This window comes from Chiloscyllium plagiosum, unplaced genomic scaffold, assembly GCF_037043375.1.
Source record: "Chiloscyllium plagiosum isolate Xiang-an unplaced genomic scaffold, Cpla_swu_hap1 HiC_scaffold_12, whole genome shotgun sequence".
Classification (NCBI taxonomy): domain Eukaryota; kingdom Metazoa; phylum Chordata; class Chondrichthyes; order Orectolobiformes; family Hemiscylliidae; genus Chiloscyllium; species Chiloscyllium plagiosum.
In genome coordinates this window covers 90,089,987-90,105,756 of record NW_028270150.1, presented here as the reverse complement: position 1 = coordinate 90,105,756, position 15,770 = coordinate 90,089,987, and the positions used below count along the sequence as shown (strand labels likewise).

At 47.4% G+C, this 15,770-nt stretch overlaps 1 protein-coding gene across 1 annotated transcript in view; it reads right to left on the bottom strand.

The window, feature by feature from the left end:
- Positions 1-4,664: 4,664 nt before the first annotated feature.
- Positions 4,665-15,770, bottom strand: part of LOC122555531 (seven in absentia homolog 3-like) — a 28,128-nt gene continuing 17,022 nt past the window's right edge. Inside the window, exon 2 of the mRNA XM_043701550.2 lies at positions 4,665-5,512. Coding sequence (XP_043557485.2) covers positions 4,985-5,512 — 528 coding nt within the window. The 3' untranslated portion in view covers positions 4,665-4,984. The remainder of the gene's footprint in view (positions 5,513-15,770) is intronic.

The window sequence follows — 15,770 nt, the reverse complement described above, 5'->3', positions numbered from 1 at the left end:
GTCTCTTATGCAGCACTCTCCTTCCCTGCGAATCCATCTCTCCTCCTCTTTGGCTCGAGGCCTGTTTTCTTCGCAAAAGGCCATTGGTCAGTGTGAAAGGGGTTGAATGAATGCACTTTATCAACAATCCACGATAAACTGTCAACAATGACAATGACAGGTGAATTTGGGGCATCGCTGTGGCTCTGTGGTTAGCGCGACTGCCTCACAGCACCAAGAACCCGGGTTCAATTTTAGCCTCGGGCGACTGTCTGTGTAGAGTTTGCACATTCTCCCCATTGTTGCATGGGTCTCCTCTGGGTGCTCTGATTTCCACCCACAATCCAAAGCTGTGTGGGTTAGGTGGATTGGCCGTGCTAAATTGCCCATAGTGTCCAGGGATGTGCAGGCTAAGTGGATTAGTGGGAAATGCAGGATTACAGGGATTGGGGTAGATGGGTGAGATACTCTTTGGAGTGGACTTGATGGGCCGAATGGCCTTTCCCCCCCCCTCTTGCTGGGAATCACAACACAAAACCCTGGATCTACTTAGCACAGGAGGAGGAAGCTCACTATTAAGCAAGGGTGAACTGATAGGTTTTGGAAGTTGGAGCCCTTTAAGGTAACATGACATAATTAACTCAAAATCTGGTCGCACTGTGCCTGGACTTGCAGCGTTTTGATTTAACAACACCCTTTCCAAACTCAAGTACCAGCCCCTCTCTGGACTCCCCTTAGCTTAATATGTGCTCAGCAGCAGCAATGACTCCCCTCAACTGTTTAACAGGATCACCAAGCCCTGTTAGTCACTGGTTTCTATTGACTGATGCTGAGCTATCAGCAGAATGAGATGGAAATTAAAAACCAGGAGGTGATACAAGACCAGGCTGCTGACTCACAATCACCTGAAATACATTTTAGGACAAAGTTGAAATCTTCCCCAGTCTACACGGTCGATTAATACAGTAAACATTTTATTGACTTGCACCTTTGGGTGTAAGGAATGGGCCACTTAATCAGATATTCTGGATAATCAAGAGGCCCACACAATCGATAAAAACACACACTCTGTAATAGAAGTTTGATGCAGGGGGCAGACACATGACCATTATACAGCGCAAAGCACTTATCCAACAATAATGCAACATTTCCTTAAACAAACCTTACTGGCTGAGAGCCTTCTCAATCCCACCCTCAACTAACTACTCAGGCATGGCAGTAGATTGCAGTATTTGAGGGGAAATTGACTCGAAATTGAATCAATTCGATTGAACAACCAGCTATATTTACATCGAGGTAAATGAATTAAATAATTATAATAATTGGACTGAATAAGACAGTAAACTTTGCGGTATTTGAGGTGTATAATTTTTATCGAGAGTGCCGGTTCACAAGGTACCCATTAAAACAAAGTTTGCTGTTGTTAAGAAAAACAACAAAAAGAAAGTCATGGTGATTAGGTGGTGGGAAAGCCATTTAGTTGCGTATGATAACACTTACATATAAAGAAAATCTTCCCCAGTATCACAGCCAGAATAGCCTAGTATTTCCAAGCGCCCTTGAGGCTATGTAATAAATCTGGAACCAGGAAATGTGGCATCTGAGAGAATAACATTGATGTTTGGCATTTGCTGTAAGTTTTATAGAGCAGTTAGCTGAGGTGCCCTTGTTATACCATGGTAGTGACCCTACTTTTAGATGAGGAGGTTTAGGTTCAAATCCGACCTGTGTCATAACATTTCTGAACAGAAGAATATATACGGGATACTAAGATTTGATCTGGGGTGGTGGCCTAGTGTTAGTAATCCAAGAAACCCAGTCTAAATTCTTTCAGTTCAAAACCTGCCAATGGTAAAACTTGTATTTCTGAAAGTGTATTTTAAAATTCCATCTGAAATTGTAGTTTAAAATTCCATCTGGTTCACCAACGTCCATTGGGGAAGGAAATCTGCTGTCCTTACCTGGTCCGGCCTACATGTGACTCCAGATTCATAGCAATGTGGTTGACTCTTAACTGCCCTCTCAAATGGTCTGAGCAAGCCAAGAAAATCTAGGCCAAACCCACTGTCAACCATGAATGAATAATTAAAAAAAAACACTTGGAAATGTATGAAACTTGGCCAGAACACGGAGGGCAGACCGTCGGCAGAACCACCGGATCCAATCCAGCTGAGCTACTGTTGCAAAGGGTTTCATAGTCAGTGAATTCTCAATTTGGAGTATTTGCCCTCAGGAAGGTACACGTCCAATGTATGCATTGTTTCAAACTGTGTGCCAACAATTGCCAACATAGTGATCCCAAAAATCAAAATCAAGGTGACCTCTGTGGGAACCAGACAAATAATACCCAGTACATATTTTTCCAAGTCGAGAGTGTGGTGCTGAAAAAGCACGACAGGTCAGGCAGCATCTGAGGAGCAGGAGAATCAACGTTTCAGGCAAGAGCCCTTCATCAGGACTGTTGCCCGAAATGTTGATTCCCCTGCTCCCTGGATGCTGCCTGACCCACTGTGCTTTTGAGCACCACACTCGCCACTCTGATCTCCAGTCCTCATTTTCTCCATATTTTTCCTAGCCAATCTGTATCAATAATGTTATGCCACACCTCTAGAACAGGTGGGATTTGAACTCAGGCCTCCCATCAGAGGCAGGGACACTACCACTGCACCACACGAGTCCCTAAACTACCAGCTTTATAAAACGTATAGCAAAAACCGAGTCCTCAATGTTATTCCCTCAGAAGCCACCTGGTTCCAGGTTTGTTATATAATTAACAAAGAAAAGAGAGGGTTACTCCACAGCAACTATTACAGAAATGGGTCTGCTCAGAGGGGCAATCCCACATGATTGTTTTTCAAATCCATCGTAATACAACACTGGAGAAGGATAATGGCGATGGGAGTGGGGGAGGTCTGATTGAAACTTCCAGATTACTGAGAGGCCTGGACAGAGTGGCTGCGGAGAATATGTTTCCATTACTAAGGAGAAACTAGGACCCAGAGACAGAGCCTCAGAGCGAAGGGCCGACCCTGTAGAACTGAGATGAGGAGGAATTTCTTCAGCCAGAGGTGATTAATCTGTGGAATTTATTGCCACAGAAGACTGTGGAGGCCAAGTCATGGAGTGCATTTTAAGACAGAGATGGATATGTTCTTGGCTGGTAAGGAGGTCAAAGGTTACAAGGAGAAGGCAGGAGAATGGGGTTGAGAAACATATCAGCCATGATTGAATGACAGAGCTGACTCGATGGGTTGTGTGGCCTAATTCCGGTCCTATATATCTTATGGGACATGAGTCTGGCCCTCCTGGCTCAGAGGTGGGGACACTACCACTGTACCACAAGAGCCCCTTATAAAGGTTGCAGCAGAACTTTTAGAGGTTTATAAAATCATGAGGGGCACCGACAAGGCCAGCAACAAGGTACATTTCCCAATTGTGGGGATTTCAGGATGAGGAAGCATACTTTTAAGGTGAGAGGAGAAAGGTTTTAAAAGGACACGAGGGACAACATTGTTACACACAGAGTGGTTCACGTGTGAAATGAACTTCCAGAGAAAGTGGTGGATGCAGGTACAGTTACAATGTTTAAAAGACGTTTGGATAAGTACATGAGTAGGAAAGGTTTGCAGGGATATGGGTCAAGATTAGAGTGGTGCTGGAAAAGCACAGCAGGTCAGGCAGCATCCGAGGAGCAGGAAAGTCAACGTTTCAGGCAAAAGCCCTTCAAGGGCTCAACCAAGACCCGCTCCCCCACTCCAAGCTGCTTTGTGGTAACTGTCTTTCCTTCGATTACTATTACAGGTCGTCCTGCTATAAACCACGCCTCGTATCAATGCGAATTGGCTGTAACGCGATTGACGAATGGGGGCACTGTTTCTAAAGCACAACCTTTTAAGACGCGTGTTGGCTACAACACGATTGCATCGCCAACAGTTTAAGTGCTTTATTTTTCTGCAGCGCGAGGTCACACAAGAACACGACCATCGCGTTACAGAAGAACTACCTGTGTTATGTAACAAGCACACCATCAGTGACTGGCTGTCTGAGGGAATAACACTGAGGACTCGGCATTTAGAGTCATCCAGCACAGGAACAGACCCTTCGGTCCGACCAGTCCATGCTGACCGTAATCCCAAATTAAACTAGTCCCACCTGCCTGCGCTTGGCCCATATCCCGGCAAGGCAGAAGTGGGTACTGTAGATGCTGGAGATTAGAGTCAAAATTAGAGTGGTGCTGGAAAAGCACAGCAGGTCAGGCAGCATCCGAGGAGTGGGAAAAGCCCTTCAAGGGCTTTTGCCTGAAACTCTAAATGCCGAGTCCTCAGTGTTATTCCCTCAGACAGCCAGTCACTGATAGTGTGCTTGTTACATAACACAGGTAGTTCTTCTGTAACGTGACGGTCGTGTTCTTGTGTGACCCCGGCTGCAGAAAAAAAAAGTACTTAAACTGTTGGCGATGCAATCGTGTTGTAGCCAACACGCGTCTTAAAAGGTTGTGCTTTAGAAACAGTGCCCCCATTCGTCAATCGCGTTACAGCCAATTCGCATTGATACGAGGCGTGGTTTATAGCAGGACGACCTGTAATAGTAATCGAAGGAAAGACAGTTACCACAAAGCAGCTTGGAGTGGGGGAGCGGGTCTTGGTTGAGTTGGTTGCAGCTACAGGTATTTCCTACTTTTCGAACGTTTGCTTTAAGCCACTTCACTTTTACCGAAGACCCACGTCAGTACCTGTTTTCACTAACAGAAAGAAATCCAAAGAGAGTTTTTGCTTTTAAGAAAGAAAGGCCAATCTCTTTCCAAATAAACTAACGCTTCTTCACTTTACGTCATTTTGGCTCGACTTTCGGGCAATACCTGTAAATTTTTTTCTTGAAACACGAGCAGATAGACGGAGATTTTCGAGACAATGCTGGAGAACGTGGAGGCTGGACTCCCGGCTCAGAGGTAGGGACCTGACATTTGTGCGGAGGTCACACAGGGAGGAGGAGGAGGGCAGTCCTGTCACGGGCAGCTCGATATGGTCACGTTGATGGCGAGGCTGCCATTATCGGCGAAGAGTTGAGCGACGACGGTGTCGAAGACCAGGCTGTCGGCGGTGGACGGGGAGCCGGTGCCGGTCAGACCGCGCGGGTTGGCCTCCCAGGTCAGGCGTCGGCGCTGGCGGCTCAGCACCAGGCGGTAGGAGAACCTCTCGGCTTGCCGGGCAGTGCCCAGGAGCAGCACCAGCAGCAGGAAGCGGTGCCGCCCGCCCACCTGCTCATTCCTCTCCAGCAGCACCACAAAGTGCTGGCCCAGGCAGCACTGCAAGGCCGCCCAGCCTCCCGGGCCCGGGCCCTGGATGCCGCTGGCCCGGAACACGATGCTGTCCCCCCGCAGGGTGGCCACCGAGCCCAGGTCCGGCAGGGCAGCCTTCAGCAGGCCCCGGCACTCGCTGCAGCGGGGTCCGCCCGGGCATGGCCAGGACAGCGGGCAGCCTCCCGCGGTCTCCTCCCCGCTTGCCGAGAGCCAGCCTGCAGCTGGGGCCTGCCGCTGAGGTTCATGGGCCAGCAACATGGGGAGAGAAAGAGAGACAGAAAGAGATCATTAGCGTTACTCCACCCAGCCACCACCCGGCAGGAAGAAACCCACCCTGCCCCCACAACTCTTTCTGGGAGCCAAATGCCAAGTGATGGGCACTCGCTGGCACGACTAGTACAGACTTGTGCCCTTCCACCCATCCATTTGGTCAGACCCACGAGGCATTGAGTGAAGGGGCTTCTCTGTCCTGACCCAAACCCTAAACTCTCAGCCTAACCCTAATCTCCAAATCTAACCAGGTCTCTACCCCTAACAATAAACCTAGTTTCTTCCCCTAACACAAAACTCCAACTCCTTCCCCAATCTCTAACTCTAATATCTAACCTTAATCTCTAACCCTATATCTAACCCTAATCCCAAACCCTATCCTCAATCTTTAACCCTAACATCTAACCCTAATCTCTAACCATAACCTCAAATCTCTAACTCTTATATCTAACCCTAACCCTAATTTCTATCCATAATACCTAATCCTAACCTGTAACCCTAATCTCTAATCTCTAACCCAAACCTCTAACTGCCCCATTTCAAAGGGCACTTGGGACAACCCAACATCACTGGGGGACTGGACTGGAGTTACGTCCATGAAAGGGTGGTAGGTCTCACTCCCCAAGTGATCCGTGCGGCCATTAATGTACAGGAGCAGGAGTAGGCCTTTCGGAGTCTGCTCTGCCATTCACTTAGATCCTGGCTGATCTGATAATCCGCAACTCCACCTTTCCTGCCTTTTCCCGCATAACCCTCAATCCCCCCTTACTGTCTGAAAAAATGTCTCTCTCAGCTTTGAAGATACTTAATGACCCAGCCCTCTCCAGCAAAGAAGTTCCTCAGATTCGCTCTCCTCTGAGAGAAGAAATTCCTCCTCCCTGCTGTCTTGTGTGGGTGACCCCCTAACTCAGAGATGATGCCCTCTGGTCCTAGACTCTCACCCAAGAGGAAACAGCCTCACCACATCAAGTTCTCTACAAATCTTGTATGATTCAATAAGGTCTCCTTTGATTCATTGATATTCCAATGGGAGAATGGCCAAATTTACTCAACCCCTCCTCACAAGGGCAATTCTTCCATATTCAGGATGAACCTTCTCTGGACTGCCTCCAACATCAGAATATCTTTCCTTAGATAAGGAGACCAGAGGATTCTTAGCAACAACTAATGTTCATTTCAGGGTCCCCACTATTAAAGACAGCTTTCAATTCTAGATTTAGTCACTGTTTAGAAATTCCCGAACCATCCTTCAATACGAAGGGACAATATGGGAAGTCTTTGCAGCAAATATACTGTAACGCCTTTGAATAATGGCAGTGCATAGGTTCAGGGTATTCAGCCAGAGATTGAGACTGTGAGTGGGAGAGCACATTATATGCCATTAAATGATATATCGTAGGCAGATGCACATTTATCACAGCAGCTGCTTTGTAAGTCCGAGTCTGCGTTTGAAAATTTCAGGTTCATTACTATCGGCGACTGCAATTTACAATGAATATCAATTCCCACACTGATCTTATTCATGTTCTCATTAAAGGTTTCGTCGTTGAATCAAAATGCAACCCGTCATGTCGAAAAAAAAAGTAGCAGATGGTTAACCAATGGCACAGGGGATATTACTCATTGTCTTCAATCATTCACACGCATTTGATGCAAAGCTCTGGGACGTGCCGCCACTTCTATTTAAATCTGCAGCGTTTCCATTTCTGCACTCAATTTTGGCAAGTGAATAATAACGGCTAAGACAGTACATAGCGGGATAAGTGAAAAGAAATGAAAGGTCGCGGTGGGGGGGGGGGTCCAGATAAAGAAGTGAAGCTTTACAGGAAGCATAAAGTAGTAAGAGAGAAACAGTAGGGATAACGGATGTGGAATGTGCATCCATTTATTTACAAGCAGCCAGCTCCTGGCTCTCACTACTGGCTTTAATAAAGATTTATTCTAAAAGAGGTGAAAAAGGCTGGTTTTCCATACCAGAGTTCGCATTGCTTTGAAAATGAGGTCTTCAGGGGTGACGGTCACATTGGGCGGGGTGAAAACTGCGATGGTGGGGTAATGGTAATCCCTCTGGACTAGTAACCTACAGGCGCCAGATTAATGCCCTGGGGGTAAAGGTTCAAATCCTGTAGCCAATGGGATTTGATTGAGAGGAGGAGGATGTGCCCCCATCTACATCAACGGAGGTGAGGGTCAAGAGGGTCAAGTTCCTGGGAGTGACGATAACCTACAATCTGGACCTGTCACGTCGATGTGGTGGTCAAGGATGCACAAGAACACCTCTACTTCCTCAGGTGGCTTAGGAAATTCAGCATGTCCATAAGGTTGCTCACCAACAAGAGTTGGACCAAGCAAGATCAACATTACATTTACAGGCGCACCACAGAAAGCATAAAGGCTTGCTCTGGCAACTGCTCTGCCCAGGACCATGAGAAACTACAGAGAATTGTGCACACAGCCCAGACCATCACATAAGGAGAAAGTGAGGACTGCAGATGCTGGAGATCAGAGTCTGATCCTGATGGTGTTCCTGATGAAGGGCTTATGCTCGAAATGTCAACTCTCTTGCTCCTCAGATGCTGCATGACCGGCTGTGCTTTTCCAACCATCACGAAGCCAACCTCCCATCCATGGACTCCATCTACATTTCTCGTTGCTGTGGAAAGGCTGCCAACATCATCAAAGACCCCTCCCACCCAGGTATGCCCTCTTCCAGCACGCAGAAGACACAGACACTTAAACACACATCAAAAGGTTCAAGAACAGCTTCTTCCCTGCTGTTATTAGACAGGTGAATGGACCTCTCGAACTTCAAATGTAATGTTGAACTTGCTTTGTGCACTGCACGTCCCATGCAGTTTAACCTTGCATGTCTCGCTCTGCCTGAACACCCCATGATCTGCATGTCTTTGTACGGTATGATCTGCCTGCACTGCTCGCAAAACAAAACTTTTCACTGCACTTAGGTACACGTGACAACAACAAATCAAATCAAAAATGCAACATATAAATCTGGCATTGAAGGCCAGTCTTAGCAAGAGTGACCATTAAATTAATGCCAATTGTTGTTTAAAAATGCAAGAAACGCTTCAGAGTTGGAAATCTCCCATCTGACCAAGGGGGTGCCAGTACATAGTTCCTTGAAAGCAACGTCACAGGTATACAGGGTGGTTTGGCACATTTGCCTTCATTGGTCAGGAGTTGGGATGTCATGTTAAAGTTGTACATTTGGAGTACTGCGTGCAGTTCTGGCGCCTTGCTATAGAAAGGATGTTATTAAACTGCAAAGGGTGCAAAACATATTTACAAGGATGTTATCAAGACTGGAGGGTTTGGGTTATAAGGGGAGGCTGGATAGACCGGGACTATTTTCTCCTACACCATAAGAGGCCAAGGAGTGACCTTAAAGAGGTTCATGAGGCGCATGGAAAGGGTGAATAGCCAAGGTCTCTTCCCCAGGGGTGGGGAGTCCAAAACCAGAGGGCATAGGTTTAAGGTGAGAGGGGAAAGATTTAGAAGTGACCATAGGGGTAACATTTTCATGCAGAGACTGGTGCGTGTATGGATTGAAGTGCCAGATGAAGTGGTAGAGGTGGGTAACATTATAAGATTTGAAAGGCATTTGCACAGATACATGAATAGAAAAGGTTCAGACAGACATGGGCCAAACGTGGGCAAACAGGGCTGGTTCAGTTTAGGAAACCTGGTTGGGCCGAAGGGCCTGTTTCTGTGCTGTATGACTCTATGCGGGTCCAGGCCTACAGCAACAAGGATAACTCTTAACTGTCCTCTGAAGTAGTTTAGTAAGCTATTCAGTTCAACGGGCAATCAGTTCGACGCTGGCCTTGTCAGTGATTGGGGCCCACATCCCCCTAAAGAATAAATCAGAAAGAGAAAACTAATAGAGGTGATAAAAGGGATTGACAGAGCATGTCAGGAGAGACTATAGGGTGGGAGCACAGCTTTAAAATGACAGCTACGACCTTCCAGGATGCTGTCAGGAAGTAGGGTTTCATACAAAAGGGCATGTTAACCTCAAACTCTCTCAAGGCTGAAGCTCCACTGAGATCCTTTTGCTTAGGCCTGGGTTTGCCTGTAAGAGTGACCAGTTTGAGACCCCTCCTTGGACCTGGAGATTTCAGTCAATGCTGGAGTGTTAGAGTGATCCAACCCCGTGGGGCCGTGTTGGATGGAGGATATGATACATCCAAGTGGAAAACATCCCAAATCTGCCAGGCCCCAAACATTTACTGGAATAGGGAGTTGTAGGGAGCATGCTAATCCACACAGTGAGCCAACAGGTCACCACCAGCTCCCCACGCCCTGGCATTTAAGATCGAGTAGTGAGTTCTCAAACAGCTCTGGGGCCGAAAAGGGTCTTTGTGCATTTATATAATATCTGCCAGAACGTCAGATCATCCCACTTCATAGCCGATGCAATAATTTGATGCTGTGGGAAATTCAGCAATCGATTTGCAGCCAGCCAGCTCCCACTAATAGCAATGAGATAAACAGTCAAGGAATTTCAGACCACACAGCGACTACAGCACTTTGGTCCATTGAGTCTGTGCTGGTCAGAAACAAGTAACAAACTTTCCTAATCCCTAACTTCTAATTTGTTTTTCTTTTAATTGGTGTTGGTTGTACAAGAGTTGGGAGGTCATGTTGCAGCTGTACAGGACATTGGTTAGGCCACTATTGGAATATTGCGTGCAATTCTGGTCTCCTTCCTATCAGAAAAGTGTTGTGAAACTTGAAAGGGTTCAGAAAAGATTTACAAGGATGTTGCCAGAGTTGGAGAATTTGAGCTATAGGGAGAGGCTGAACAGGCTGGGGCTGTTTTCCCTGGAGCGTCGGAGGCTGAGGGGTGACTTTATAGAGGTTTATAAAATTATGAGGGGCATGGATAGGATAAATAGACAAAGTCTTTGCCCTGGGGTGGGGGAGTGCAGAACTAGAGGGCATAGGTTTAGGGTGAGAGAGGAAAGATATAAAAGGGACCTAAGGGGCATTTTTTTCACGCAGAGGGTGGTACGTGTATGGAATGAGTTGCCAGAGGAAGTGGTGGAGGCTGGTACAATTGCAACATTTAAAAGGCATCTGGATGGGTATATGAATAGGAAGGGTTTGGAGGGATATGGGCCAGGTGCTGGCAGGCGGGACTAGATTGGGTTGGGATATCTGGTCGGCATGGACAAGTTGGACCGAAGGGTCTGTTTCAGTGCTGTACATCTCTATGACTATGGTTTAAGAATAAATCCTGAAGGAGTTTTTCTTTTTTCAGATTACTCCTATGAAATCTTGCATGTGCTCTCAAGAAAGCAGACAGGGTCTCAGTTTAACATCTCAGTAGAAGCCAGCACCTCAGACAGTGCGGCACTCCCTCTGCACTGCCCTGGAAGTATCAGCCTAATTCGGTGTTCACAGAGTGGGACTTGAACCCATGACCTTTGAACTCTAAAATGACAGCTCGTAATTTAAAATGCCATTGGTTTGGGGCAGGGCCACAGTCACACAAGTGCCTGTCACCTTCAAACACTCTTTCTCCACAGGCCAACATAGATACTTGTAAACTTTTACACTGAACTATTCAACTAGATGGGGCAAGGCAGTGGAGCCCAGACATGTCCTCCCATACAATCATTGAGTCAAACAGCATGGAAACAGACTCCTTGGTCCAAATATTTACAAGGATATTACTGGGACTGGAGGGTTTGTGTTATAAGGAGAGGCTGAATAGGCTGGGTCTTTTTTCACTGGGGCATAAGAGGTTGAGAGGTGACCTTATTATAGAGTTTTATAAAATCATGAGAGGCATGGATAAGGTGAATTGCGAGGTCTTTTCCCCAGGGAGGGGGGAGTTCAAAACCAGAGGGGAAAGATCTAAAAGGGACCTGAGGGGCAACTTTTTAAAGCAGAGTGTGATTCGTGTGTGGAATATTGTGCCCCATTTCTTTTTATTTCAAAAATATAATTCATTCATAAAAGTATCATATATACATTGTACCCACTATATGCAAAATCCACTTTTGAAGTGAATGATTCCACTTAGCCCACCATTTCCTGAGGTTTCACTCCCAGCCCTAGCTTTTCAGTGACTTTGATTGATGTCTCAATGCTCCGGTAACAGAATCATCTGCTTCGCTTAGGACAGCTAACTGCTCTCAGCTTATCGAACGCTGTTATCTCGAGCCTCCCCAACCAACATCTCCCACATCGCCCTCCACAACCCCCCTCAGCTGCCCACCTCTCCCCAGGGTCAGCTGTTCATTCACTGCAGCCACTCAGAATGAGATCGATCAGCACGGTTAATCTGAGAGGCACCAGGCCAGTTGCTGGTCAAAAGTAAAAGACACATCCAAACTGTTTCCGCACTAATGAAGGATTTGTCTATGAGATCTATACCCTGTCCACTAATCCATTAGCCTGTCCTTATCGATTGTTCCCACTCCTCTGGCAGCACAATTTTAAAACTCTCATCCCTCTGAAATGTTCTATGGTTAGATGGGCTTTGGATCGGTTTCACCAGGTTGGCATAACATCAAAGACCTGTACTGCGCTGTAATGTTCTAAGTACTCTGATTCAATCTATCCATGGTCTTCTCCCTCACTAACTCAGCACTGTCCTTCGGCTGGAGCAACCCTCCACCAAGTTCCCCGGCCCATCTGGATTCCTACCTTGAGGCTCTCCAAAGGTGTTTAGTTGCAGCTCAGTAGAACTCGCCCCAACACAGTTTTCTGCCTCCTCCTCCCATCGAAAACCCTCCTTAAGATCCACCTTTTACTGAGCACTTGCCGAGTGAGAAAGTTGCTCGTGATTTCCCAGTTGGGATTTATGTTATGATAAATTTGTGACCCACCCATCAGTGGAAAGATCTTCCTTACATTTCCCCAATCTAACCTCCTCTTGCTCTTAAAACATCTGCCATTCAGTCGTCTCCTTCCTGGACAGTTCAGCCTTTCCAGATCACTCCTGAGGTTGTCAAAGCCATTCCACAAATCCATGCTCCTACTTTTCCTGACTGATATTCATGTTAATTTTAATCGAGAGTAGCTCAGGATGGATTACTGTCTGCAATTCAATCCCACCCCATCAACTTAAAGTATCCTTGATAACATCCTCAAATATTACGGTGGTGTTGGGTACAATAATAAATAATGGTTAGCTCTGCTTGACTCAGGCAGTGAACACTAGTTAGCACTGCATGACCCAGATAGTGAACACTGGTTAGCACTACATAACCCAGAGGCTGAACACTTAGTACTGTGTGACCCAGACAGTGAATGCTGTTTAGCACTGTGTGACACAGACAGTGAACACTGGTTAGCACTGCGTGATCCAGACAGTGAACACTGGTTAGCACAGTGTGATCCAGAGTGAACACTGGTTAGCACTGCGTGACCCGGATAGTGAACACTGGCTGGTACTGTGTGACCCAGAGTGAACACTGGTTAGCAGTGCGTGACCCGGATAGTGAACACTGGTTAGCACTGCATGACCCAGACAGTGAACACGGGTTAGCACTGTGTGACACAGAGTGAACACAGGTTAGCACAGCGTGACCAAGACAGTGAACACTGGTTAGCACTGCGTGACCCAGATAGTGAACACTGGTTAGCACTGTGTGACCCAGACAGTGAACATGGGTTAGCACTGCGTGATCCAGATAGTGAACACTGGTTATCACTGTGTGACACAGATTGAACACTGGTTAGCCGTGACCCAGACAGTGAACACTGGTTAGCACTGCATGACCCAGACAGTGAACACTGGTTGGCACAGTGTGACCCAGATGGTGAACACTGGTTAGCACTGCATGACCCAGATAGTGAACACAGTACTGTGTGACTCAGACAGTGAACACTGGTTAGCACTGCGTGACCCAGACAGTGAACACTGGTTAGCACTGCGTGACCCAGATAGTGAACACTGGTTAGCACAGTGTGACCCAAACAGTGAACACTGGTTAGCACTACAAGACCCAGATGGTGAACACTGGTTAGCACTGCGTGATCCAGATAGTGAACACTGGTTAGTACTGTGTGACCCAGACAGTGAACACTGGTTAGCAGTGCGTGACCCAGATAGTGAACACTGGTTAGCACTGCATGACCCAGACAGTGAACACTGTCTAGCACTGCGTGATCCAGATAGTGGGCTGCACGGTGGCACAGTGGTTAGCACTGCTGCCTCACAGTGCCAGAGACCCGGGTTCAATTCCCACCTCAGGCGACTGACTGTGTGGAGTTTGCATGTTCTCCCCATGTCTGCGTGGGTTTCCTCCGGGTGCACTGTGTGACCCAGATAGTGAACACTGGTTAGCACTGTGTGACCCAGACAGTGAACACAGGTTAGCACTGCATGACCCAGACAGTGAACACTGGTTAGCACAGTGTGACCCAGAAGGTGAACACTGGTTAGCACTGTGTGATCCAGACAGTGAACACGGGTTAGCACTGCATGACCCAGACAGTGAACACGGGTTAGCACTGCGTGACCCAGACAGTGAACACGGGTTAGCACTGCGTGACCCAGACAGTGAACACTGGTTAGCACTGCGTGACCCAGACAGTGAACACTGGTTAGCACTGCATGATCTAGAAAGGGAAGACTGGTTAGCACAGTGTGACCCAGAAGGTGAACACTGCTTAGCACTGTGTGACCCAGACAGGAAACACTGGCTAGCACTGCGTAACCCAGATAGTGAACACTGGTTAGCACTGTGTGACCCAGACAGTGAACACGGGTTAGCACTGCGTGACCCAGACAGTGAACACGGGTTAGCACTGCGTGACCCAGATAGTGAACACTGGTTAGCACTGTGTGACCCAGACAGTGAACACTGGTTAGCACTGCGTGACCCAGACAGTGAACACTGGTTAGCACTGTGTGACTCAGACAGGAAACACTGGCTAGCACTGCGTAACCCAGATAGTGAACACTGGTTAGCACTGCATGACCCAGACAGTGAACACTGGTTAGCACTGCGTGACCCAGACAGTGAACACGGGTTAGCACTGCATGATCCAGACAGTGAACACTGGTTAGCACAGTGTGACCCAGAAGGTGAACACTGCTTATCACTGCATGACCCAGAGAGTGAACACTTAGTACTGTGTAATCCAGACAGTGAACACTGGTTAGCACTGCATGACCCAGGTAGTGAACGTGGGTTAGCACTGTGTGACCCAGACAGTGAACACTGGTTAGCACTGCATGACCCAGACAGTGAACACTGGTTAGCACTGTGTGACCCAGACAGTGAACGGTGGTTAGCACTACATGACCCAGATAATGAACACTGGTTAGCACTGCATGATCCAGATAGTGAACACTGGTTAGCACTGTGTGACCCAGACAGTGAACACTGGTTAGCACTGCGTGTCCCAGATAGTGAATGCTGGTTAGCACTGTGTGACTCAGACAGTGAACACTGGTTAGCACTGTGTGACCCAGACTGTGAACATTGTTAGTACAGTGTGAACCAGACAGTGAACACTAGTTAGCATTGCGTGATCCAGAGACTGAACACTGGTTAGCACTATGTGACCCAGATAGTGAATACTGGTTAGCACTGAGTGACACAGAGTAAACACTGGTTAGCACTGCATGACCCAGATAGTGAACACTGGTTAGCACTACATGACCCAGATAGTGAACACTTAGTACTGTGTGACCCAGACTGTGAACACTGGTTAGCACTGCATGACCCAGACCGTGAACACTGGTTAGCACTGCGTGATCCAGAGGCTGAACACTGGTTAGCACTCCATGACCCAGATAATGAACACTGGTTAGCACTGCATGACCCACAGTGAACACTGGTTAGCACTGCATGACCCAGCATGAACACTGTTAGCACAGTATGTGCAGAGAGTGAACACTAGTTAGCACAGTGTGACGCAGAGAGTGAACCCTGGTTAGTATTGTGTGACCCAGACAGTGAACACTAGTTAGCACTGTGTGACCCAGACAGTGAACACTAGTTAACACTGCGTGATCCACACAGTGAACGTATGTTAGCACTGTGTGACTCAGCGAGCAAATGCTGGTTAACACTGCATGACCCAGAGAATGAACACTGGTTAGCACTGCGTGACCCAGACAGTGAACACTGGTTAGCACTGCGTGAAGCAGGCAATGAACACTGGTTAGCACTGCGTGACCCAGATAGTGAACCTGGTTAGCACTGCGTGACCCAGATAGTGAATACTGGTTAGCACT